This window comes from Centroberyx gerrardi, chromosome 23, assembly GCF_048128805.1.
Source record: "Centroberyx gerrardi isolate f3 chromosome 23, fCenGer3.hap1.cur.20231027, whole genome shotgun sequence".
Classification (NCBI taxonomy): Eukaryota; Metazoa; Chordata; class Actinopteri; order Beryciformes; family Berycidae; genus Centroberyx; species Centroberyx gerrardi.
In genome coordinates, this window is record NC_136019.1 from 8,616,003 (window position 1) to 8,643,874 (window position 27,872).

Genomic DNA, 27,872 nt, shown 5'->3' on the forward strand with positions numbered 1-27,872 from the left:
TTTCATTCTTTTTCACTCCATTTCTGGCTGTTCTCACCCCCTTTTCTTATGTCATGCTGACACACTTTACCTTACTAAATAGCCTTCAACTAATGGCCTTTTCAGTGGCCTTTCCAATGACAAACACGGAAGGTGTAGTGGTAGAAACTGTCTGTGGGAGAAAACATCCAATCACAGCTAAATTACAGCTGTAGTGGGCAAATTCACTCAAAGAGAGGCGAACATGTGCTTGCAGTTACACATTTTGTCAATTATACAAGTTGCTCATTTTTAGCAGTTAGGATGGTGTCACGGTACGTGCAAAAGTTCATTTTTGATAAATGACAAGTGAACTTTAAATGGCAACATTTTCCATTTGCAAATCACCTTCAAGAATCACTCAGATATCACAGATTGGGTCTTTGGTAAGATCCAAAATGCTACTGCCACCGTGGCAGTCTGTTGGAATCATGTGCTTCATTTTGCACCAGTATTTATGACCAGTGGTATGAATCACTAGACCAGCTGAGAATATCTGAATAACCCCAAACTGCTCTAGTGGAGCTGCTCAATGGTTTACAGTGCAAGTGGGCAACATCCAGGTGTGACAGTATGTGAGATGAGAGCAGAGCAGGATGTTGCAGTGAAGAGTGAGCCGCCGAGTATACATTCCCTGGGTAAATAAAATAATTGAAATTAAAGTTTTGGTTCCTTTTGGCCATACAGTTGTTTTGTTTGATATAATAGGTTAGGACTGGGCTGGCTAGACCTGGAAGTTGGAGTGATTGAGCTCGTTGTACACGGTCACTGTGGTCCAGGGGTCGATCAGCTCTGAGACGGGACAGCAGCTCTTCACAGAGCACCGCCTGTTGGCAGCGCAGGGGAACTGCACCTTCACCAACAGCTGGTCCTCCTTCACTGAGACTGAGACGGAGGGAGGGCTGAAGGCTGGGGTAGGAGGGGAGGAGGAGAAGAGAGGGGGAGTTAATTACCTTAGATCCTTAGAGAAGTAGCACATAATTACGCAAAAAATAGTACTTTTTAAAGCAGTGGTCTCAAACTATGTGCCATGAAGAGGCAAGAGTCTGCTGGTTTTCATTCCAACCAAACACTACAGCAGCTGTTTTTTTCTAACACCTTCAGCTAGAGAGAGGGGAACTAATCAGTGAATCAGCTGCTGTAGTGTTTGCACTGACTGAAGTCGCTGTAGTCGAACTTGTGCGGCTGGATCCAGAGAGTGGAGCCGGGGCCGAGGTGGACGCCCAGACGGATCATGTTGTACAGCTCAAAGTTTGAGAAGGCCTGCGAGACGTCACAGCTGCGGGACGAGACCCACACACACCACGCCACGTCCTGCCAGGGGTCCCTGCAGCAGACACACACAAATACGCAGTCACATTACAGTGCATGTGTGCAATATGCATGTGCACTAACAGATTTACACACAGGAATATTCCTTCGACAGTACACAGGCTTCATTTAAAATATTCTTATTGTGCTGATCTGAAGGAGCCAATTGGTTGTTGTCACTTTTTACATCTCATTCTGTGTTAAAGCATCATCCTTACTCCTATTTTAAGCCATCAGAGGGAAGAACCATGTAAAACTATTTTGACTTTTACATTTTTACAATGTAAATGTTGTAGTTAAAAGTACTCTGCCTTTTCAGTCTGTAACTATGAACATGCACAATATTCAAACTTAGCTTTTATGCAGTTTGAAAATAATGGAAGGTTTCCTACACATTTTCCATTTCAAGATTCCATACTTTTTCCAGACCTTGATTTTTTATTTGAGAGAGATTTCGAGATTTTGATCAGTGTTTGAAATTATGTATGCAGATGGTAGCTGGACAATGTATCTGCCAACTAGGCCATATGACTATTGCTGAAGATTATTCTTCACAAAAATAAATAATAAGTGTGAAATGATAGTCTAAAATTACATGAAATGTAGAGGTATTTGTATTAAAACTGAGCAGTTTTTCCATACTTTTCTAGACTGCGTGCTTTTTTCAAATGTTTCAAGACCTGGAAATTATCAAATTCATTTTCTATACATTTCGAGACTTTCCAGACCCACATAGGAACCCTGTGAATGGTTCTTCTCTGTCCACACAAAGCGAAACTCTAGTCTGGCTTTGTTTGGGAACTTCCAAGTTGATTACATTGTTTAGAAGTCTGCTTGGAAAGTATGGAGAAACATGTACAAAGCTTAAAAGACTGTGGGAACAAGGTGAGAAATGAACACCAGCCACTAGTCAAATGCTGATAAATTTGTCTGTGGCGGGAAAACGTATATACTTAAACTTCTCTACTGAAATGGGAAGGTATTGGGAATGATACAGCGCTTGATCCAAGTCATGAAGAGCGCACACACACACACACACACACACACACGCGGGAAGACTTACCCCTGCGTCTTTGTCTGCACAGTGTAGGTGGTATTAGGATTGGCGTGGGGACAATCCCACCGCAGGAGGCAGCCTAAGTCCAGTGAATCCACTGCTGTGTAGCAGGTTAACCCAGTCGACCCTGGGAAGTTCGCACGAACCCACGCACCAAAAATAGAACAGTCATTCAGACGCTCATTGACCTGTTAAATCTGATTGTCAGTCACAACTTTGTTAACGCTTGCGAGGGTGGACGGCATGCACAGAAGAGCAACACAGCCTACAGTAAAGCACCAACTACTGGAAAAAAACTTTAACTGAGCTTTAAGGGAATTTAACCCCAACAGTGACTTCAGTACTCACCAGTGATGTGAAGGGCAACCGTGACACACAATCCCATCAGCACACTCAACTGGACTGCTGTTACACCTGGTATCACCATGGCAACTTGGAGACCCCAGGACAAGGCCAGCTGGACAACAAAATGTGTGACTACAGCAAAGTATGTGGGTGACACTCTTTTAAAGCAGGAGAAATACAACTAAAGGCACAGGCAGGAGGAGATGGAATAAGCCGCATCTTGCCTCTAGCAGCAGAACGAGGGAGGGTGGAAGGGGTGGAGAGATGAGGATTTAATTGAAGACCGGGTATTTTGTAAGAGAGAGGAAAGGCTATAATCTACTTAAAGAGACGGCGGGGGAAATAGAGAGATGGCGACTGAGGCAGTTACAGACAGATGAGGTTGCTTCTAGATATAGATGTTAAAAAAAAAAAAAAAGGTGTTAACTGGTTTGTTTTACTGCAGGGATTTTGCTTCTATTCTCGCACTAAGCTGCATCTGCTTTGCCTTTCTTTTCTTTGGTTTCACTCTTCCCATCTGTCCAGACAAAATGAAACTCCAATCTGGCGTTGTTTGGGATCATATTGTGTATAAAGTACCCATGGAAAGTATGGAGAAATAAAATAGTCCTGTACAAAGCTCACAGAGTGGTAAAGACTAAACCCATGTAAGGAAATAAGCAGATATTATGAAAAGGACACACTTTCCAAACGTCACTGCATTCTATCTTTTTATTCAATGCCATCTTTAAATAATAAGAATCTGTACATCTCTGTTGAAGCAGGTCTTCGACCATTCATTCTCAAAAGTAATAACGATAACAATAATTTTTCCTTATTAACAGCAACAGTAATACAGTTGAAGTGCTTTACCAGGCAACCAGAAGGGCCAATGGAGAGATCATACAGCAACAAAAATAGTCATAAGAACGGTGTACGGCACACACACACACACACACACACATATACCTCGTTCATGCACAGAGACACACACATCCCATTCAATCTCCCACACTCAAACATACACCCACCACCCCTTCTTATGCAGACACACACACACACACACACACACACACACACACATATTTCCTGCTTTATACACACACATCCATGGTGCACCATACACCTCTTGATAATTAAAGACAAAAGCAAAACTGCCCTTTCATTCAAATAGCATCAAACATCAAAATCATTGCAACAGTAATACTAGGCATAACATTCCTCATCGTAGCATCATCAGCATCATCAGTCAAAAGAATCTTTACATCAGGGAATATACAGGATCCGGCCAACTGGACCGGGAAGTGGAGTGCTTTTCATGCTGAACTACTATTGTCACTGCAAGACCTGCACAGGCACAGCTGACATCTGAAGTCATAACACCCCCAGCCCAGCAGAGGGTGTCATACCACAAGTTGCCAGCAGAGCCACCAGCTCTTTATAGATGGAGTCGGTCCTCATCACATCCTTTACCACAGATAAAGAGTTCCTCCAATTTATCATATGAGACAGCACAGGAGTTTTAGGTAAACCGATTCAACATCAGACACTCGGAGCTCTGCCTCCTCCAGTTTGTGTTTACGTGTGCGCCCCCTCTACACCAAAAAGCGTGTCTGGGAAATAAAGTGGGGTATTGCTGGGGTTAAAATATGTGCAAATTTGTAAGAAGACCCACTAATTTCCAGGGCAGAGCTGTTGGTACGAGGCAAACAGCAGAACTCCACACCGCCTGTGAGCCCAGCGTCTCTTCTGCTAGATTCCCGGTGTATTTGGTGTCGAGAAGAGAAGGGACGGGGCTTATGTCTGCGCCCCGGGCAAGGTGAGTCCCGGCTCTAGGCTGGTGGTGGTGGTGGTGGGGGTAGGGGAGGTCGGCAGGCCCTTGGGTCCCGGGCAGAGCAGCCCGCGCGAGGCCGCGTGGTCCCCGTTCAGGTTCTTGTAGGGGTTTCGGCGCGGCGGGGCTCTGAGACACATGGAGGGGAAGCGCAGGCCGGCCAGGCAGCAGCCGGGACAGGAGATCACCTCCTCCTGGTCCAGGGAGTGACCGCTGCCCGAGCCGAACGGCGACGGGCCGGCCGGGTCGCCGGGAGGGGAGTGGTAGCCGTTGGTGGAGGTGTTGGCGTTGGCGTTGGAGCCCCAGCCCAGGGGGCGGCTGATGACCACGTTGTTGTTCTCCAGGTGGGACAGGGGGGGCAGGCAGGGGGGGCCGTTGGAGATGGCGGACCCCCAGCCATTGGAGAAGGGAGGGGTGGAGGGCTGGAAGGGAGTGGAGGATTGGGACGGAGGAGGGGAGAGCTGGGAGTAAGGAGATGAAGTGCTGTCTTGTGTGTCCGGGGAGCTGGTGCAGTCCATGGGCTCCTCCTCCTCCTCCTCCTTCTCTTGGTCCAGCAGTTCCAGAGACAGAGGTTCGAGGGACAGAGGGAGACCCGAATCGCCTGCCGGGATGTCCGCACTCTTCCTCTCCCCCTCTTCCTCCTCTCCTGACAGCAGCCTCTCTTTCTCACTCACTCCATTATTTTCATTTACAGCGTCCATGTGAGACGGAGATTCCTTATCCTCCTCGGTGAGGACAGTGTTGGGTGCCGATGTGAGGTGCGGAGGGGGGGTGCAAGGCAGCGACTGGCAGCGGCGGTGCCTCCTGGGCGGGTCGCCGGCGTCGGCCTCTGTGGAAGTGGGGCTGTTGCAGGGGTCCGAAAGCGGGGGCAGCGTGAAGGTCAGGGAGATGACCGACTTGCTGGGGGTGTCGAACAGTTTGATCTTGCCCCCCTTTAGGTCCTCCCGCTGAGAGAACGGGTTGACCCGGGTGGGAGGGGCCAGAGTCCCAGAGGGGGGCGTGGCCGGGGGATGGAGCATGTCGGATTTGCTGCGGCAGAGGCGGGGATCGGCCGGGAGACACAGAGACCGTCTGCGCAGAGGGCCGATTTCTGGAGAAACAGCTGGGGGGAAAAAGAATAAAAAAAGAATGAGGAGGAGGGGTCAAAACTTATTTCATCACAGTGAAACATGCTCAATATTAATCTTCAGAACAAATTAACTATGTTTAGCCTTAGGTGCACTGTTTTTGTAACACACAATCTTCCATGAAGATTAATTACCTGTAGTATCAATGTTTGTTATTCATTTATTAAATATAAAAGGCATACCATCCTCATCATTTTGCAAAAAATGATGTGAATTTTATTTTGGTCCTTACAAGAATGATTTAATGTTTCAAATATGTTTGCCACTTCTGAACACAATTTGAAAGCATAGATAACTAATAAACTATTAGAAAATAAGAGAATGGCAATAGAAAAATGTCAACATCTGCTTTTTTGCAAACTGTTTCTTCAAAACTTGGATTTCTTAAAGCATAATAATCAATTTCCACCCAATAGGGAACTATCTACGCTACAATCTATAAAAAAAAACAAAAAAAAAAAACATAAAATAGGCGTATCGTAAGAACCACTACATAATATGACACCATATTGCACATTATTAAATTGTCAGACAAGCAACCCATTCAAAGAGTCCTAAAAATTCCTAAAAACCTCCAGCAGCTGCACCTTCAGATCAGTCTGAGCTGCCGCAGCATGCAAGTGATAACATTTATTAACCGGCACCTCAGGGACCCTCAGACTCAGACCTCCCTGGGGTTCGGACCCCCTAGAGAGACACATGGGTGCACGGATACACACACACACACACAGAGCATCTGATGACTCACCCTTCACGGCCGGCTCATCCTTCTGTGTTCTCTCTGCCTCTCTCCTCTCCAGCTCCGCTACGATCTGGGAGAACGATGGACGCAGCTCTGCATTCATCTGGAGGAGGGAGAAGCAGACGAAGCGTGAGGGACAGAGGAGCGCTTGGAAAATGCAAGACACTGCTCAAGTAAGAGTGATCAATGCGACTGTATGTGTAGGAGTGTGTGCAGTCGGAGTCTTACATTGCAGCAGGTGACGGCCAGGTCTAGGAAGTCAGGAGGACAGTCTCCCACCATGTGCTGAAAGGTCGCCACATCCAGACCAAAGTCCTAAAACAAAATCACAGAGCATGTGGGTTAACATTCATATCTTTGTGCGTGTGTGTTGTGTTTGTTTTTTTGCGCCATGTCTGGAAAGTGTAAGTCCACCGCTTTGACAGGTAACCAGCTCGCCTTCAAAGGGTTTTATCTTTCAAAAAGGAAAATCTAGATGTACCTTGAACCAGAGAATGATGAACAGCCAACTTAGACAAAAGCATGAGGAAGACACTAAAGGCAGCCTCTTGTTTAATGGTGAACTGACCTACTGCCAGAGGGAAAGGGGGTTTAGCCTGCTGTCCTGTTAAATAGCCACAAGGGGGAGAAATGCTCTTTCTAACATTCGAAGGATCTAGATGTAGCTGAGCACCCAACAGGATTCATATAGACCACATATTCAGTATACAGACCATAAGACACTGCAATATCCTCTCTCTACTTATAACCACTAATGGAAGAGCTTCATTGTAAAGTGAGATTACAACCATTTGAAAAATGTGACAATTATTGCAGGTATGAAAACAAAGCCTCACTATTGAATACTACTGTAGTTACCAGTCATTTTGAGCCATTTACTTACAAAACAGTAACATTTTGGGAGATGCAATCCTCTTCTTTTCTAAGTATTGAGCAATGAACACCAGCTTCTTTCCCCCCCAAATAAATAATAAAAATAATATCATTCCAAACTTAGATATCCACCATTTGATCAACATGTAATTAATACGTATGCTTTCAAAATGATCTCTGTCATGATGTTAAAAACACATTAGATGTTACTGTTAAAGTTAAGAGTCATCTTTAGACCTTACACAATAGTTAAGTGTTTGAGGTGCTTTTGAAACACTGACTGATGCACTTCAGGCAGCAAAATAATAATGTAGTGTTTTGGAAGGAAATCCCTTGATGACTTCAGTTCAAATATTGCACAGAACAATTATGACTAAGCGAATTACAAACATTTTAACGCGGCGACCGATGCGATAAAGGGCTCGATGAAATGACAAGATGAGTATGTGACGACAAGGAAACGGGGGACCGGTTAAGGTGCTGTGATGAAAGCGCTGTGGCCCGTACCTCGGTGCGTGGCAGGATGTCGGGGTCGGCCTGGATCCTCGCAATGATCTCACACAGGATGATCCCGTATGCAAACACATCCACCTGAGGAGAGAGGAAGACCAGTCAGCTGTAGACACACAGACAGAGGTAAGAGAAAAAGGTGTATTCACTCCCTAGCTAGTAAATATCCACCCAAACCACACGTTTTTAGATCATTAGTGAAACAAATGAAAACATCTATTGTTTTGTCAGGCTTTATTATTATAAGAATTATTTTCCCATTTTTACAGTAGCATGTTTACATGCTGCCGGCATCCTATTTTATTGCTTTTATTGTTTATTATACTATTTTGTCTACTATTTGTGCTTATTTTTATATTTTAGTTGTGTGTTACATTACTGATATATTATACTGAAACCTATTACTTTTGCTGCTGCAACGACCCAATTTCCCCACTGGGTTAAAAAAAAAAGTTTCATCTTATCTTATTAAATGATAAGAATTACTTAGTTTGCACTGCAGTATTTAACAGTTAAATACTGGCCACAAGCCAAGAAGTACAGCTATTACATAACTACATTCCATATTTGTATTTAATAACTGAACTGATCTATTAAAAATGTTTTATTACTTTCTTTCAGCGTCTTGATCTTTTGCTTGAGTGTCTTTCATCACACCCAGTGTGCACCTTGAACTCTTGGAACAATCTGCAGCTACAGGTAATGAAACAGATCCATCAGTACCTTCTCATTATACACCTCTCCTCGCAGCACTTCTGGAGCCATCCAGTAGGGGGAGCCGACCACAGCCAGAGGCTCCTGGTCTGCTGCCTCACTGCAGAGGGAGAGAGAGGGGGAGAGAGACAGCGAGAGCGAGAGGGAGAGAGCGAGAGAGAGAGAGTTTAATATACTATGGCTCAGCATAACAGTAATGTTCTTCACCGAGTTATGAATTCATTAAATTGAGTGAATCTGAAGACCAAGTCCTCACAGGCGGATCAGTCACAATACTGGACCCGGATTGGCCGATAACCGCAGCTCCTCTAATTCAAATGAGGTAAACCTGCTGATTGGACGCTTTCCAGTAGGTGTGTCATTGAAATGCTGCTAACTGGCCTGATTGTGAGGATTTCAGTTATCAGTTATTTTTAACTGATAATTGAAAATGTTTAATTTCTACAATAGAGGCCCTTTAATGTTCCTCTGGTGCAGCAAGAATATATATTCTGACATAACTATTCTGATATATTAACGAGGCCACATCCCGCTACAGATGAAGGTTCATTTAAAATGGCAGTGTGTCTAAAACTGCATAAAATGTGAAGCCATTATGTACAGTATATCATCATGGAATGACTGTTTGTTTCCAGACTTCCCAGCACAATTCCCAAGCTTTAACACATCAGAAACTGTCAAATAAAATATTTTCCATTATTTTCCAGACCCACTTAGGAACTCAGCAATTCACACAAGATGAAACACAGACCGATAAACAAACGGACAGACAAGCACAGTCAAGCAAGCAGGCAGTTACGCTCGATTTCATTAAAGCGGAACCCAATCAAGATGAGGTCTTACAGGGTGAACCGAGGCCGTCCGCGTGTGTGTGTGTGTGTGTGTGTGTGTGTACACACACACATCCTCTGTATCTAAGAGACAGCAGTGTTTTTCAGTTATGTGGAGATATCGTTGTGCAATTTTAACTGTATAAAAAGGAAGGAACACAAGAATGTGCAAGGACAACGTGCTTGCACACATGCCTGCATTCACACACACACACACACCCCGCTGGCAGATACTTCCTCTCTGTGCTATTTCCATCTGCTACTGTGGGCTATGATACTGCAAAAATACAGGGAGGGAAGTGATGGCAGAGAGAGAGAGGCAGAGAGAGAGAGAGAGGGAGAGAGAGAGAGAGAGAGAGGCTGAGACCGTCATGGCTCCCAATGTAAACACCATTTGGAGAAGTGGAGCGACATCAGCAGGGAAAAGACAGAAAGGAAGGAGAGAGAGAGAGAGAGAGAGAGACACAGAGAGAGAAAGAAAGAGGGAGAAAGAGAGACATAGGGAGGGAGGGAGAGAGAGAGAGACAGAGAGAGAAACAGAGAGAGACAGAGTGAGAGAGAGAGAGAGAGAGAGAGAGAGAGAGAGAGAGAGAGAGTGTCATGGCTCCCAGTGTAAACATCATTTGGAGAAGTGGAGCAAGAGTCGACGAGAGAGAGAAAGAAAGAGAGAAAGAGAGAGGGTTAACCCTAACCCTACCAGAGGAAAGATGGAGAGTAAAAGGACAAGAGTGAACTGGTATATGGGGGGGGGTGAGAGAGATGGAGTGAGGGAGACGGAGAGAGAGAGAGAGCGAGAGATTGAGGACTGGAATAGTTTGACCTTATTTGGAGCTCTTTCCTAAACCCCCTTCATCTCCTCTCCCTCTCTCCATCCCTCTCTCCCTCCCTTCCTCCATGCCACAAGCACAGGGGTAGCACTCCAACAAACACACACACACACACACACACAAGAAGGCTTGTCAACATAGTGCATTCTCTGCGCTGTTAACGCTTTGCTACAGTATACACCCGTGTTTGACTAAAATAAAAAAGCAAACATGCCCTTGAAAATGACGGAAACCAATTCGCTGGCTGCTATTCAAACACAATGGCTGACACAAACACAGGTTGCACGTTAGATGACACACACACACACTGCTGTTGTCAGGTGAAAACCTTGTATCTCCAAAATGTTTCAGGAAGTTTTTTGCAATGATTTTTTAAAGGTTTTCTACAGGTTTTTTTTTTAATCAAAACATGAAAATCCCAAACTCAAGTTGTGAGGTTTTCTGACAATGACGCACACTCAAGGTAAACATAAAAAAAAGGTGGCTAGGCACAAACGGAGCAAACGGAAACAGTGCACTCAACACACACACACACACACACACACACACACACACAAAGGGCCAGGCCAGGTTACAGTGGCAGCTGTCTCCTCTCAGGAACAGTCGTGTGTTTACCAAATGACTGCAGACACATTTACTAAAGAGACTGGAAGGGAGGATGAACAGCTAATGGGACGTGTGTGTGTGTGTGTGTCATGGTGTGTGTGTGTGCGCGTGGGGGCAGGAGACATTGGCTGCTCCCCCTGCTGCATTTCTTCGAGGTCACGCTCGACATCCCACTCCTTCAATCCTTCATCGATTCCCTCCCCTGTCAAGCCGTTTAAAAGAGACGCAATATTCATAAAGAAGACGGGGCGTCCAATTTGAGTCACACTGGGACACAGGGGAGAAAACGGCGTCCGGTCGAAGCACGCTACGCGGGGCGCATGATGTCATCCCGAGAGCCAGCCGAGCACCACCAACAGGGGATGCGTGTAACTTAGCTGGGCATTTATAGTCGGTGAATTGATGGCAATGAATAAAATATGCCATGTAAATGTCACAGCATAATAAACACGCAGCTGCCCCGAGCTGCAGCCTGCAGACAGACAGGAAGACAGAGAGAGACAGAGAGAGAGAGAGAGAGAGAGAGAAAGAGAGAGAGGGGGAAGAGAGCGCCGAGTCCCGGTGTCCCAACTCCCTAGGGTGTCATGGCAGGTCAGATTAAAATACTGACACCATCTCTGTGAGTCAAGCCACTATGTCTGTCCGCCCTCACCGTCTCTTCCCCCTTAAACGAGGTTTATTAATATTAATAATAGTTCCACAGACAGAGCGGGTGGAGGTGGTGGAGGGTGGAAGGGGGGGGTTAACCACAACGTTTTGGGGGGGGGCATGTGCCTGCATACTTTGGAAAAATCAGGCCGTGCTTTGGTGTGAGTAATGGATCCCTTTTTGTGTGCGATTGCATCTCATCCAAGTGTCTCCACTAGAAGAGAGACAGGCGAGGAGAAAGAGAGAAACATTCTGCACAGAGATAGAAGAGGAAAACAATAACAAGTGACAGAAAACAAGACATAGAGAGAGAAAGAGGAAGGAGGAGGAATCCAATATATATCGAGTGTGTTGTTATCTAATCCGAGTGTGTTGATAGAAGTTTGATGAATAGACCGTTAGACTGACCTGTACTCTGGGATTTTCTCCGCCAGGCCAAAGTCCCCCACCACCGCCGAACACACACCGCTCTCCCAGCGCACCAGGCAGTTCTGCACAGAGGGCCACAGGTCACACACACATATCGCTTTATTGCTGCTGTTAAGCGTGTGTGTGCATTCCTTTGTGTAAGCATGTGGCCTCCTGTGTGTACACTACTCCTTTGTATTCAGGTTGATTTTAAGATCAACTGAAACTGTGAGCAGAGCTTTTCACTTCCTAGAGGGCTTTCAGGTGATGCAACACTCTGTCTGGCGGCCATATTGGAGGTCATCAGCTCTTGGGCAACAGTGGCTGAGAACAGCTGATTCTGTTTCTAAATGTACATCTTGGTCGTTTCAGCAGAACTGAACAGACGCGTCAATTGCTGTGCCGTTTTTGACCGGGAACAGATCGTTTTGCCATGTCAGCTCGTTACCTAGCTAACCATGGTATCTGCTAACCGCTGTCTTGTTGTAAACACATTTGATTAGCGCAGTAGTTTTTGGGGAAACAAGCATTAGTAGTGGCTAGTAGTAGTAGTAGTAGTAGTAGTAGTAGTAGTATGTTAACATCAACATCAGTTGTTTTGCTAAATTAGCTTGCTGGCTAGTTAGCTAGCTAACAGTTTGTTAAGGTTAACCGACTCTTCTCAAGCTACAACTGTATTGGAGTAAAGACTAATACAAGACAGTTTTCTGTGTCACAGCATCCTAAATTTGGAAGCAAATTATCATATTCACTTTTACTTACATCACTGAATTGACCTACGCACGGCACAACAATGTTTTTCAGGTGTCTGTCTTTTTCTGGCCCAGTTGTTAGCCATTATTTGTGCACAGCCTGTTCTCCTCTGGACCTCCATGATGGCGCCAGATGTGGTTGCTAGGAGATTTGTGACACAACTACAAAGCCTCTAAATATACAGACAAAGCTCTCGACTGTTCCCAAAATCTAGATTAAAGGCAAAAGGTGATCAAGCATTTGCAGTCTGGGCCTCTCAACTCTGGAATGTGTTGAGTGATATCTATGTGTGTTTATATATGCATGTGTGTGTGTGTGAGTGTGTATTACTGCCTTGTAGTCAAGTGCTTGTGGAAGATGCATCTGTGTACATATGAAAGTTGCATAATTAAGTGTGCATCCATGCGTTTAATATATCGTTACCTTAGAAGCACAGTCCCTCTGGAAGTTTAATCTGTGCTGGTGTTCAGTGATGTGTGTGTGTGTTAGCGTGCGCCCATGCGTGTGTGTGTGTGTGTGTGTGTGTCATCACCTTGGAGGTGAGGTCCCTGTGGAAGATGCCCTTGCTGTGGAGGTACTGCAGCCCCCGGGCGATGTCCAGGGCCAGGCCGAGCCGCACGCTCCAGGACAGATACACATCGCTGTCCAACAGCTGCTCCAGGTTGCCACCGTTGATGTACTGGATGATCGTGACAAACGGCGACAACAGGAGGCGTTAATTAAGAGAGAACGAATCGACGGATGATGAATTCATCCCAGCAAACATTTCGACGTTGCTTAGATATGCGGCGGCCTGCACCAGTGTTGAACACCTGTCTAAATATAAAGCCAAAATGAAAGATGAGACGTCTGTAGTCGTCCACAGCTGCTACCTGCATCGTGTTGTGAAACCGGGACATAAATATCTTTCTGATCTGTCCAAAATAGTTTCCAAAGCCGTTTTAAGATGAATTTTTACTGTGCCATAATATATTGTGATTGAATATATCGGGGTCTGTTAGGGTTCAGGTGATCGATTCCCACTTTTGCTAAGAGTAACAGAACATCATTTTTGACCAAATCTAACACAGGACCATATCTCCACTATTTTAGCATCTCTCCACTAATTGCCTGTCCAGTTTAGAATTAAGATTTTACCGATTACTTTTAAGGCTTTGCATGGCCTAGCCCCTAGTTATCTTTACACACTTTTGATTCCTTATGAGCCCGAGACCTTCTGACTGTTCCTGTGTCCAGGCTCAAGGCTAAAGGTGACTGGGCTTTAGCGGTCAGCGCTCAGACGACTTACCTGAGGAGCTCAGGCTGGCAGAATCAGTATCCTCTTTTAAATCACAAAACTTTTATTGTAAGGCTTTTCTATAATCTTTGACTTTTATTCATTTCATCCTTATTGCCTTATCTGTCATTTATTTATTCTATTTGTCTTTTCCCTATGGCTGGGACTCTTATTTCATTGTTCTGTTTTATTCACCTATTTCAATTGGTTGTTTTTTTTTACCCTTGGTTGTGAAGCATTTTGAAAAGATGATCATTGTTATTAATATTGACACTTCCTGTTGCTGTGGTTACCAGAAACAGATAGTCATGTGGAAAAAAAATAACAGGAAGTGTCATGTCTATGATGATTATTGATTCATTATTACAAAAAAAAGTAAGTCGAGTCTTAGTCTAACAACTTTTTAATCATCATAAAGTTTATGTCTGAATCCTACTGACCTCTTATCTGATCAATACAATGTGATGACATGTCACTCAAGTACAATCGATACAGGGATCAGAAACTAAAGATCATAGCACTTCCTCAAACCCCCCCTCATCTACCCCCCCCCCCCCCCCCCGATTTTCTACTTAGTTACCATGGCAACATCACGTCAACCCATCACACATAAGAAACAGGTGAAATGTCCCGAACTGCCTGACCTCAATCTGTCCAATAAATCCCCAACTACACTCCAGAGATTACTCCCTTCCTCCCAGTCAGACTCACTGGTCTTATAGCTTAAGATAAGCAGATGATTATATTCAGAAAAACAACTATTTTAAAAGCAAAAGGTGTTAAGATTAAATAGTAGCCCGTAATGTGCTTATGCCAGCAACTGCTTTAGAAGAGCAGGTATCTGTTTTTTCCACATCTCACTTTGTAATGAAACTTGGGATGGGGATAATTATACATTTGACAGGAGACTTAAATGGAGTTATAAGGTCACTAGTGGTCTTTAAGGTCCCTGAGAGAGATTAGGGACACGACCTTTTCATTTCCATTTCCACTTTAGCCCAAGAACGACGCTCATGCTCCATAAGGCTTAAAATGTATTTCATGTACTTATTCCATGCATTCCCATCCTACTCAGTTTAACAACCTCATGGTTTGTTATTTCACTGCACTGCTGCACTCTCTTCTGTGGATACAACCTACTGCATGCCACGCTGCATGACTACAAATAGTGATAAAATGCTTTTTGTACTGCTGGAACAATTAGTCGATTAGTTGATTGATAGAAAAGTAATCCTTTCAGTCATTTATCAAGTAAACATACCAAACATTTGCTGGTTACAACTTCACAAATGCTAAGATTTGCTGCTTTTCTCAATTTCAAATCATTATAAAATTAATACTTTGTGGGGGGGGGGGGGGGGTTTAAGCAATTTTAAGAATCACTTTGGGCTCTGGTACCTTGTGATGGGCATTTTCCATTATTTTTGACATTTTATAGACTAAAGGATTAATCACAAAAATAGATTCATCGATAATGAAAATAGTTGCAGCCCTACTTTTTTGTATTTGTTGTATATTGTACTTCCTACACTGAATCTGAGCGCCTGTTGTGTACAGTGTAACCCATTAGCTGTCAATACTGCAGAGTAAAGTGATTCTGATTCATTATGCTCTACTCAGCAGCAAATAAACTGGTGTCTTACCTCTGTGAGAGCGTGGAGCTGCCCCTCATGGACACACACTCCTATAAACCTGCAGGCAGAGCAGACACACACACACTGCTTCATTACAACAGAAAAAAAGTCAAATTTCTAGACACAAAGATATTTTATGCACAGCTGAAGGTTCTTCCCATGGACCAGACATAAAACAGACCCATTATAGGAATGAGTTATTCACAATAGGAAAAGAAAAAACTATTCATAACAAGATTTGTAATGTAGTCCATGCTGGTTCAAGGATAATGGAAACTGTCCTTGTGAATTAAAGGAACCAAAAAGAAGAAGAAAAGAAGAAAATTGGAAACCAGACAGTGCCTTTTTCCTCTTATTCTAGTTACAAAACTATATATCACCAAGGCTAACAGAGGCATGAGAAGGTAAAGGAGTGACACCGACTGTAGGAAAATGTAAAAACTGAAAACTAAGTGTTTTTTCCTGTCACACACTCTTACCTGAGTATGTTAGGGTGTGAGAGTCTGTTCATGAGTTGGACCTCCCTGAGCATGTTGGCTCTGTTACTGGCCATGGTGTTCATCTTCAGAGCCATCACCTGGCCCGACACACGATGCTGCACCTGGATCACACACACACACAAAAAAAAGTGTTTTACTTAGATTCATCCACTGAATTAATCCAGAAGTTACACAGGATTTCAAAACTGCAGGCAGAGGTTTGAGGTGTTTAAAGGACTTTTCCGGATACAAAAAGCATAATTTCCTCCAGTCAGGCTGCTTACCGATTACTAGACACACACACACACACACACACACACACACACACACACACACACACAGGAGCAATCATCTATATAACACGTTGCATTTACTTTTTCCACCCTACAGAGAAACATGCCCATTGGTGGAAAATCTCATCCAAAGCACCTTACAGTAACATGAGTGTGTATAACAGCCATGCTTCAACCATAGAGCTACACAGCACACTATTTGGCACATGTATGTTAATTTACAGCCATAAGTCGCATCAATAAACACCATCTAAAGCCATACAATGGAACTAAGACTTAGCACTAGGTAATCTTAGTGCTAAGATGCTTTTGGGAAACCGGCCATAGACTGTAAGCAGGTCATTTCAGTTCTTGTTATTGGTTTATTCATTCGTCTGCCTCTGTGCCCCGACCTGCTGCTATGGCAATGGCTCCGTCTGGTATGGTAACCATGGCGACGCGGCATGTTCCCCTTAGCCTGCAGTTTAGTGCATATTTGCTTGGGAAGTAGCTTGACTTCCAAAAAAAAAAAAAAAAAAATGCATATGTAAAGAATGCCTGGTGGCTGCAAGTCCGCAGGTCTCTTAGCATGTGTGTGTGTGTGTGTGTGAGACTCTTGTTGTTTGGTGTTGACTGGTGTGAGAGAGCACAGTATGCATGTAGCGATTAGTGTTAGATTGTGTGGCAGTGTGTGAAAATGTTTGGTGGGGTGAGAATGTGCGTGAGAATTGGCATCGTGGGGTTTGTGTGTGTGTGTGTGTGTATTAATGGTATTTATTAATGGCACGAGTGTAAACCGAGGGACGGAGTGGAGAGAGAGAGAGAGAGAGAGATCAAGAGAGAGTAGTTGGAGTCTTGAGTCGGACACAGTGAGCTGAAGTCGGTGTGACAGTGGCCTGGATCTCAGCTGGGCACGGGGATCAGGCCGCTGATGGAAAATCCACAAAGCCTATTAGAGACCAGACTAGAGTGCGGAGAGAGTAACGCTATTAATACACACACACACACACACGTCTGGCCTCTTAACCATTAGATCAAGGCTGCCCTCTTCATCTTAAGAGCCAGTCAATGAGTCGATCTCTCCTGCACCTAATCCATTCTCTCCACTGAGGCACTTGAAGCCCTCTGCCTGTGGCAAAGCACTGACACTGGGAGACGCAGGCAGGCATGGATGGATGCACACGCAAAACACACACGCTTACAATAGTCCGGTTACTTCCTCTTGAAGAGAGAAAGATTAAGCAGACACATACACACACACACACACACACACACACTCTGCAGGAGCATTGGAGTAATCTCTTACCTCTCTTTATACATTTACAGCACTTACAGGACGAGGCAGAGTGTAGTCCGGTACAGGACTGTGGCGGATTACAAGGTTTATATTCTCCCATATGATTTATCACAGCTTCCTCCACTGCATTACCATAGATTTATCTGGCAGCAGCACCGCAAGGCTCCGCATACATATGGATTTACATTCTCCAAACACACACACACACACATATTTGCAGAAACTCTTACATGCTCATCTGCCATCCTGTCACTCACTCTCTCTGTCAAGCAATCACACACACACACACACAGTGACTCACACACCCAGCCTGCTGTGCAGACGTGAGCCAACTGCTGATGCTGCAGGTCCCAGCAGTAAGGTGCTGCGATGCTGCTGGACCAGACAGTTTGTTTTGTCCCGACAGTTTTTAGCCTCCAAACAAACAACCTCTCCCTCACCAACATTACAGGCTGGGGATCAGCTCTGAGTCACCGCAGGCTGAAGTGCAACTTGGGTGAGATTTTCTCAGATGTGTCTGTCATGCAGTCTGGTTTTCATGAACTTGACTCTACAAAGCCAGTGTGTGTGGCGGGAGCTGAACAATTAATAAAAATAATAATTATATGAACTTACACAATTTCCAAATCGATGCAATTATTTGCTTTAGAGAGAGGAACTGGATTTCTGAACAAGGCGTTTTATTGCTGCAGGTAATTTTTGGTCGATGAATCAAGTACAATTTTGATGAAAACCTTTCATCATACTCAAATCATCATACTCAATCTAAAAACAACAAAAACAAGAGCAAAAACAAGAAAAACTTGATATGAACCGCAGTTTATCGCAATTGCAATTCAGTCAATATCTTTCAGCCCTAGTGTGTGTATGAGATGTGGTGTGTTTTTCACGTGCTTCACTCTGCAATACCGCTGTGTGTGCGTGTGTGTTTTATAGGTCAGTGGGGGAAATGCCAAGCACTTTACCGGGCATCTCCATGGACTTGTCACTGGAATGCTGATGTTCACGCCTACACAAGGAGTACTCCACGTTATGCAGCAACCACACACACACACACACACACACACACCCACAGCTGCCATCCAGCATAGCTGAGGCAGAGGCCGGTGAAGGACAGACTTCTCTTCACGTGCGCGCGCTCAGACACTCGACACACCCTACAGCTCGCCCTCAAACACACACACTCCGTCTTGTAAAGTGCCGTTGTCAGCAGAGGAAAGGTCACAGGCATCTCTCCCTCTGCAGTGAACATGTGCAGCGATGTCTGTCATTAGCCAAAGGGGGGTGGGGGGGGGAGACAGAGGGAGAGAGAGAGACCGAGGGGGAGAGAGAGAGACAGAGGGAGAGAGAGAGACCGAGGGGGAGAGAGAGAGACAGAGGGAGAGAGAGAGACCGAGGGGGAGAGAGAGAGACAGAGGGAGGGAGAGAGAGAGAGAGAAAACTGGGTCTGCATAACGCATCACAGCAGACTACACACTGCTGCAGAGGTCAAAAGTGTGGAGTATGACTGCATGACCGACTACACACACACACACAGAGCAGAATGACATTGCCGTTGGACACTGGGTCGACTCTGAAGGCCTCATTTCCCTTGTGGTTTTCACGGCTACATCGACTCTCCACCAGCAGAGACTAATGCCGTCGCTTCACCCAGCTGCATATTCAACTGATGAATCTAAAATCAACTTTAAAATAAACCAGACTGAGAAAATGACATGGTTTGCCAGTGGGAAGGCCACTTATTCCACTTAAAAATGGTTTCTCCTGGCCTTTAGACTCGCCTGAAAAGAAAAAAAAAAAAGCTAAATTTTCATTTGAGGGAACGGTCCAGTGAACATGCCGTTTACATGAGAAAGTGCCTTAGAGGAAGAACTCAAGCCACAGACTGCAGCAACTCCTGGACCGTCTATCCAAACAATATTAAATCTACAGAAATCAGAATTTCCCTTATAATTAAATATGCAACATAATGGCTTCTCTTAAATTATATGAAAGCATAATTTGCCTATAAGACGATGACAGCATGCCCAGCATCACTTCAATATTCAGACAAAAAAACAGGAAAGCTTCCACCAATTTGAAATGGGGCCCCTGCTCTGAATCCGAGTTGTAAGTACCCTGAGGGCGTGTGTGTGTGTGTGTGTAGAGAGAGTCTGAGACAGAAATTGCCTTCCCTTTCCAAACGACGCAAGTCTAAAACACCGCCTGTGGCCATGCTCTCACCTTATGACTCCCATCAAGACGCATAACACAGTATTGTGTGTGAGTGTATGCGTGTGTGTGTGTGTGTGTGTGTGTGTGTGTGTGTGTGAGAAAGAGAAGGCATTTGAAACAAGGCAACCAGCCAAGTACGGTCCGTCACTGCGAGCAGGGAGGTCCCTCTGTGCGGTCTCACTGGGCTCTAAAACACAACCTGATCCCCGAGTCTAGACCAGGTAGCTGACTGACACACAGCCACTTAAGTCTGTTGCACAACATCAACAGTGAGCTGGTCACGCCCCCCCCACCCCCACCACCTAATCACACACACAGGCCTAAACACGCAAGTTCACTCCAGTTCACGCTCTCTCCCTCTCTCATACATGCAGAAACACATGTTACCATCGTCTGCAAAAACACCCACTGCCTGGCCTGCTGCTGGCTAATGGGATGGTCTGTGCAAGAGGCGAGTGAAAGAGTGAGTGAAAGCAAGAAAGAGGGATTGAGAGAGAGAGAAAGAGAGAGCAGAGAGGAGAAAGAGAGAGGGCAGTGGAGCGTCTTGCTGCGACAGGTTAAAGCATGTAGGGCCAGGGAGGGCATTTAAAAAAACAAAAAACAAAGAAGAAAAGCTGTGCTGTGCTCCACCACAAAAACATTTCACCACTGCTGCAATAGTGGGAAAACACACACACACACACACACACACTTGTTTACTTTCTTCCAGGGGAGGGGCCTTCCTCGAGGCTTAGTTGAAGACTATAGGACTACTAGCTCTTTACACTCCACCAACATGTGGATACACACACCGACAGAGGAAAACACGCACTGTGTGAGCATGCAGCAACAACACACACACACACACTGTTTGGCGAGGGAAGGTGGGGATAATGGGGTCCGTGAGGTTAAGAGGAGGTGGGAGTTGGGCAAGACAGAGCTGAAGGAGGGAGTGTGTGGAGGATTTGAAAACAGAAGTTGTGCAATTCCTGTCCGAGAGTTCTCCATTTAAAACCATTGTTCAATTGAAATATTTGAGGAATAAACATGCGCTGCGGTGTGCATGAACATGTGCAAGTCGCCTGCTCAGCGCCTTCATTTTTGCACTGTTGTGCAGAACATAAACAAAAGGCAAATACCTGCGCACACACACACACACACCTCTGCTGTGAGTGGCAGCAGAGCAGGCCCTGACTGGAGCGAGGGAGGAGAGGAATAATAAGAGGAAAAGTGCTATGCTAAGCCTCTGACGTTCAAGTCTGCACTGGTAACACTGCGATCCAATGGCAACATGGACACACACACACACACACAGCCTCCTAATCCAGCGCCCTGAAACTGATCACAAGAACACGGCTGGCAGCTGATGATGGATAGAGGTTTGTGTGTCTATCCAACTCCTTAGGCTTGGTGTGTTTTCCCCTCCTTTGTTGCCATTTTATCCTCCCAGTAAGCTGCAGTTGCTCCAGCGGCCGGCCCTTGCTTGTCTTTGGTAGAACAGATCTCATCTCAACACGTCCTGATGGGAGAGTCCCGGTGTTCAGCGGTTAATCAATCAATATTTCTCCCTCTCTCACACACACACACACACACATTTGCAATCCCTTCGACTGGAGACTGTTACAGGGGAATTTCCTCGTTAATTTCACTCAAACCCAGTAAGATGTCCCAAATGATTCTGTCTTCTTCAAAAAGAGTCAAAAGGAAAATATACTATGTTGATGACAGTAGATGTAGCAAACTGGATACACACATGTATAGTATATACACACACACACAAACACACACACACACACAGTATCAGTCAGCATCGTGTAGCAGTGTTTGGCAACCCGTTTCCTTCATCGATTCCACTGTCATGGGCAGCTGACACACACACACACACACACACATCCATCTGACTTACTGGACAGACAAGTCTGCACACACACTTGAATCTCCAATCGTTTTAACACATTTTTGGCCTCTCTTCATCTTATTGCACTCCTCCAGCTGATCATCTCATGTGTGAATTTGTTAAGGCCCCCCGCCACCCCCCACCTCCCACACACCGTCACTAGACTCAATTGGGTTAATCATAGCTTGTAGGATAATTAACGTGATGACTTAACTTAATGTTTGCTATGGAGAACATTTCACTGTGTGACTCATGGAACTGTGTTTGAGCTGTCAGTTTTACCGCCCACTTTTCGCAACAATTACCAAGGCAAATAACCAGACAGGCCCTGAAATTACCTCCATTACCAATACCAGTAACAGAGCCACAAGTCAGTTTGATCCACGAGACAAAGATCATCACACCTCCTCAACTTAAGGCTGTATGGTTATACTAGGGTTAGACAATATGGATTTCTGAAAGCCGATACTGATAATTTTGGATTGAAGCTGCTGATAGCCGATATTTTGTGCCGTCTATTTAAATTACATATTCAGTGTTTCCCACAAACTTTAGACTGCAGGGTGGAAAAGCCGATGAAAAGGCATTTAGACCATGGGACAGTAAAACTCTACATTAAAACCCATACTAATAGGAAATTCTTAGGTGGGTGAACCTGACTGGCTGATAGAAAGGTGAATCTTATATCCCAATATATAGCCCAATATATCAGGCTAACTCTAAAACACACACAAGATTTCTACAACAAATAACACACACGTCGAGATTTGTAAATTATGCAGGAGGGCCTAATAGGAACCGAATCTGGTAAAAAGCCTATCCTGACTGCGCTCCATGTTTCCTTCTTCTCAGACAGCCTGCGTTATCTATATGGACATCACAGAAACATAATCTGGCAAGTCTGCAGCAACAATAAAAATGCTGGAAAACAGGACTGACAACAGCAATCGATTTAGAAATTAATACAAGTTGTTTGTCCAAAAGCCTGTAAACCTGAAAAACTGTAAAAATCATATTCCTGTCTACTAAATGGAAGAGTGGAACGACGGTGCTGTGTATTTGTGATTGAGGGGCTTCACTGGGTTTGGGCCTCCAGGTCTCCAGGTCTAGTTTGGGGGGAAGAACAGGGGAAAAACACCCAGCAGGAATCCTGTGCATGAAGGCCAAAGCTGGGTAGTACAAACACACATGTACGCACACACACACACACATGCAGCGGGACTTTTCTTTGAAGAATATTAAAAGGAAGATGAAAAGCAGCACCTGAAGGATTTGTCTTGACACGCGTGCTCCCTTCCTTTCACCCTCTCCCTTTCTTTCTCGCTGTGTTCTTTTTTTTTTTTTGAGATTGCACAATAGCACACCGGAGAGGTGAATGGCTGCCTGTCTGCCTGCCGCGAGGCTCCATTGATCTGCACTGAGGACCGAGGCTCAGCAGCGGCAGACGGAGATGGCAGGACGCCAGAGCCTTTGTAGCAGAGTGCAGGACATCGTACCAGGGTTAACACTTCAAAGTCTGTACGCGGTATGCATATGCATGTGTGTGTGTGTGTGCGTTTGAGCGTGTGTGTAGGTGACTGCTAAAATTCAGAAACAAAAACATCCTAACAGGTTGTTCTTCAGGACAGCAGGGCCAGTTCTCTGAACTAGACCAGGATGCAGTGTCAAACACAGGCATTCATTCATCCGTTTGCCAAACGATTATATCGTATTGTGCCGTCAGCAAACTTTTTACATGTGACCGATAGCCGCGGTAACAATTTTGCATTTATATGGCGTTATCAAAGGGCAAGTCGATCAAAACTCAAGTGGCATCTTGACAAGCCAGCAGTAAACACGGTGACATTTGCATGCTCATTGGCCATTCAAAGGGCAAAGCTGAGGGAGTGGCTTCTGACGGCTGAGTGGCCTAGAAGGGTTTTTATTTAAGAAGGGGAACGGACTGCAGAGTGGCATGAAGCCCCAAGAAGTCAAATCACAAGAAATCTCTTTCTCAATGAAGTGAGCGCCAACATGGCCGCTCCCAGCACAGTCTCAAGATCCTAGTGCTTAACTAACTATGCACTGGGGTTTTATCCTAATTTTATAAGTTTGTGTAAGAAAGCCAAATTGTGGCTGAATTGTCAGAATCTTGTAGTTTAAGCTCATTCTTCGGCATTTCATTCAGATCTCAGTACTGCTAAATGAAAACCTAACTCCGATCTTGCACATTTTCATGTTTTAACTGCAGCTGGAGGATTATATGTTCCACTATGGGTTGAGAAATTTCTACCACCCTTTGTCTTATGAAACCCTTTAAACCCCCATTGGATTAAAGCAAAAATGCATGTTGGTCAAGCTGAAAACAAGCCTGAAAACTGGAGATACAATGTTACCCCTTAAACTCACACCATACATTCATCCACAGACCCAAATATCAAAAACAAAATACCAGGAACAAGAAACAATTAGGGTATGAAACACTCATCACCTCCAACTCATGTGGGTCTTGGCATCACTTACTATGAAGAAGCTCCTTATAAACAACAGACTCTTCCATCCTCACTCCTTCCCACCACTCACTTTGACTGTTACTAACTGTTCCCAGGTCAGCAAGAGGGCACTCCTGTACGTAGCTTTACCTCTTAAGTGTGTGTATGTTACAGGTGTCATTATTGCTAGCAAGGGTTATGGCTTCCCCACAGATGTCCACACTAACAACTGAGTCAATTAAGAAGCAAACTAAGAGAACAGGATGTTGACCAGAGAATTAAATAGAACTGACTTTTTAAGCTCCATCACTCAAGTGTCCACTATGGGACTGTTTAACCGTATAACACATTCAATGAAGTGGCTGTAAAGCAGATAATGTAGGTTTGATCCCTGAAAGAGCCGACATATCCATCCCTACACACTACACCTCTAACAGGTGCAGGAGCTCCAGACCTGGCTGTTCCTGAACTCTGACCCCTCTGGTGGATGTATGACTCAGGGGAAATGTGGAGAATTTCCTAATTACACTGTGTGTGTGTGTAATATAGTGATTGAATACTCCAAATTCCTGTAAAAAATCCTGCTATGTCGAACAGCAGGATTTTTCTAACAGTGACTACGTTTACATGAGCACAACAACACAACTATTACCAACAGTCTGAGTAAGAAAATGGTGTGACTAAGATGATTCATAAAGTGACACGTCCTTTGCTAATGTGGAGAAAACCAATGTTACAAGATGTCTACGTGTTTTACATTTCACAATTCCCTATTCTGCAGAGGTCAGCTTCTCTGCTGGATTCGAATGGTATTCAATATGATGCACGTTGACAATGTCCGTCAATGAAGCCTTATCACGCTAAAGCTGAAAAATTCCAGCTCTTTCAGCTTTCTCTGCCCTATTTGAACAACTCCTAAACTTTTCAAAACCTGGAAATTGTCCCAATTCATATTCCACACTTCTCCGGACTTTCCAGGCATGTGTCAGAGCCACCGTGTCAAAACAAAACTGCAACATTAACTTCATTAGAAACAAATTAAATTTCTCCTCTCAAAAGGTGATGCAATTTGCCCGTTGGCAACCTGTTCTTTGTGTTCTGCTATCTCTTGCACCATCAAACTGGACTTTATGTGGCAGTTCAGAGCCGTCATTAATTAGGTGTTGCTTGGAATTAGTCTGCGTAAGTGAACAGCGCCATTACAAAGGGTGAACGCTACTGGTCCAACAGAGAGAGTAGGGTTACCTGTACGTGTGCCGGATCTACCTGTCCTGACCGTATCACTTACACACCAAAACACTGTGTTCCTCTTCCACAACATGTGGGTCACTGGCAGACACGAGTGGGGAGGACAGGACCATTAGATGGGTCAGTGAAGCGTTAACTTTCCAAAGTGACGCCATCACCCTCCTGTAATTCTTAAACATCATGCATCTTTTTTGGTGTTGGGTTCAGGCAGTTGGTTACCATAGATACCGCTCATTTCTTAATCAGTGGTTGGTGAAGAATCAGCAGGTCGAGTCAAGTTAGGAGGAAGTAAATGACTCAGTCTGGACGTTTGTGTCTCTCTGTCTCCATCTTCTTTGATGTCAGAATCAAGAATGAAGTCTGATGGCTTAACTTTATTCAGTATAAACTATAGGCTAGATCTTGAGGATCTGCAGGCCTAAAAGTTACTTGAGTGTGTGTGCACTCTATCTGCAAGCTCCTGCAACAAGCTACCACACCAGTTTACATAACTTTAATTGAGTGTTAATTCTCCAAAATCATGCCTCAAAAAACATCACAGGTCTCCCTGTTGCGAGAACCCCACCACCCAAACACACACACACACACACACACACACACACACACACACACGTGTCTCTCACCTTGAACACCTCTGAGAAGAAGCCTGCGCCAATCTTCTCGCAGATGAAGTCATCTATGCGGGCCAGGCTGGACACGGCGCTGCGCAGCGCCCGGTAGGAGGACGGCCTGATCCGGTTGGGTCCGTGGACGCTGTGGATGGGCGGCTCTGCCCCCTCCTGCTCCGGCTCGACCCTCTCCATCTCCATCTCGGACAACCCGGGAGGAGGAGGCGGGGGGAGGACGTGGGACGTGTGCGTAGTTTAAAATCCAGCCCGACCACTGTTTACATTTCCCATGTCCGCTACATGGCCTCGGCGGGGAACAACACGTCAAGGACTCACGGGGGGAAAGCCAAATTTCGGAGCTGTTGTGAAAGACCGGTTAGGCCCAATTCCGCTGTCAGATTCCTCGGTGCACCTTCACGCTGTCAGGTCCGGATAGGCTTCTGTCTGTTTCTAACAAACTACGCAGCTACGCCGGCGCATCCTGCAGAGTCGGTGCGCAGTTTGGTTTCATTCCCTCCTGTCAAGCAGAAGAGGAGGATGTGCGTTTCCTCTGCCTCGGCTCTAACTGCGCAGACTGCTGCTGCTGTCTTGGCAGCGGCGTCTCTCTCGGTTTCCTCCACTCCGCTCCTCCTGCAGTGGAAAAGGCCGGGGCTCCCCTCCCGGTTCCACCAATTGAATCCCGGGTTTCCAGTGCGCACGGAGCTGCCTCACTGGCGCTGCAGCCTATTGCAACTGTGAGAGGGGAGGAAGGGGGAGGAGGAGGAGAGAGAGAGAGAGAGACAGAGGGGTGGGGGGGTGCAAACCAGAGGCGTCAATTCACTAAAATATAAAAAGGTAGAGCAAAGTCTGTGCATCTGAAGTCATTTGCCACCAAAACGTCCAAACCCGCTATCGACTACATTTCTGGGGACTAATTTGAACAATTAAGCCTAGACAATATAGGCTAATTACTTGATCAGTGTGGCACATTATTATACGTAGGTCGCCAAACTTGCCATCTTGCACAGACGCACACAGCTTATTTGTGGGACATTAGTCTTGAAAGCTTCCAAATACATTTCTGACAAATGTTCTCTCCATTACAACGATTCAAACAAGATCAAATGCGGACTCGCTCATATGGCAAGTGCCTATAATGACAACAAAAACTGTCATTATTACCACGGAGTTTACTCTGGTACACAGAGCTGTTTGTCTGGTTATCTGCTCTCTTGTGATAGCAGCCGTGGAAGCAGCGAGATATCACCGCTCATTGTTTTTTCCCTGCACTTTGCACACACAGGCGCCATCTGAAACTGATCCAATCACACACACAGCATTCAAACGGCTCTCATGATGGCTCGGTCAATGGGAACCGGGGGTCTCATAAACGCGTAAACGAGCACCTGAGCGCCCGGGCAGCGTGCCGTAGCCTGCAGGACGCGTTTGATGCTCCGGTGGAACCGCGTATCGTGACACATCTCACCACAGCTTGACTGCGGCTTATAAATTATGAATGCAAAACTGAGCTGAGTTTGTGCGGCTCGTCTGTCACTTAAGTCCCTCCGGATACACAGACGCACATATACTGACTACATATCATTAGGCTGCGGGTATAACCCAAGAGTGAAAACGCTGACGCACAACTGCACCATGAGCGAGCATAGGGACACATGCTTGCACGGATGGCACTTACCTGGCCTTCGTCAGAAAATACTCTGCTCCTCACGCGGTGGCCTCTGTGCCCCTATAGCCAAGATCAGGTCTGGTATCCGGTTACCGAGGCCTTTATTTTACTAATTAATCATCTTTGTCCGCCACCTCCCGCCTTTAGACAGCCTCTCTGGTTTCGTTTTACCTCCCCGCCGCTTCCCTGCGCCTCTCTTCGCTGTCGGGTTTGGTTGCATGAAGGAAGCGGAGCAGTGACTTTTGCTGTGCT

The 27,872-nt window shown here is 45.3% G+C and overlaps 1 protein-coding gene across 1 annotated transcript; it reads right to left on the minus strand.

Annotated features, from left to right (window-relative positions):
* Positions 1-3,434: 3,434 nt before the first annotated feature.
* tesk1b (testis associated actin remodelling kinase 1b) lies at positions 3,435-27,827 on the minus strand. The gene is made up of 11 exons (XM_071908618.2): positions 27,630-27,827; positions 25,970-26,686; positions 15,969-16,090; positions 15,499-15,547; positions 13,112-13,258; positions 11,827-11,909; positions 8,517-8,607; positions 7,791-7,874; positions 6,639-6,725; positions 6,417-6,513; positions 3,435-5,643 (listed from the first exon to the last, which is right to left on the minus strand). Exons 2-11 carry the CDS (start codon positions 26,153-26,155, stop codon positions 4,508-4,510), a joined length of 2,082 nt encoding a protein of 693 aa, XP_071764719.2. The 5' UTR covers positions 26,156-26,686; positions 27,630-27,827; the 3' UTR covers positions 3,435-4,507.
* Positions 27,828-27,872: the final 45 nt, after the last annotated feature.

Bases quoted from the DNA above. Each gene is read 5' to 3' on its own strand.
- tesk1b (XM_071908618.2), bottom strand. From the start codon at position 26,155: ATGGAGATGGAGAGGGTCGAGCCGGAGCAGGAGGGGGCAGAGCCGCCC. The intron at 13,259-15,498 runs GTAAGACACCAG...ACGATCATCCAG, and splicing joins AGCTCCACGCTCTCACAGAG to TACATCAACGGTGGCAACCT. The intron at 6,514-6,638 runs GTAAGACTCCGA...TCCCTCCTCCAG, and splicing joins TGGCCGTCACCTGCTGCAAT to ATGAATGCAGAGCTGCGTCC.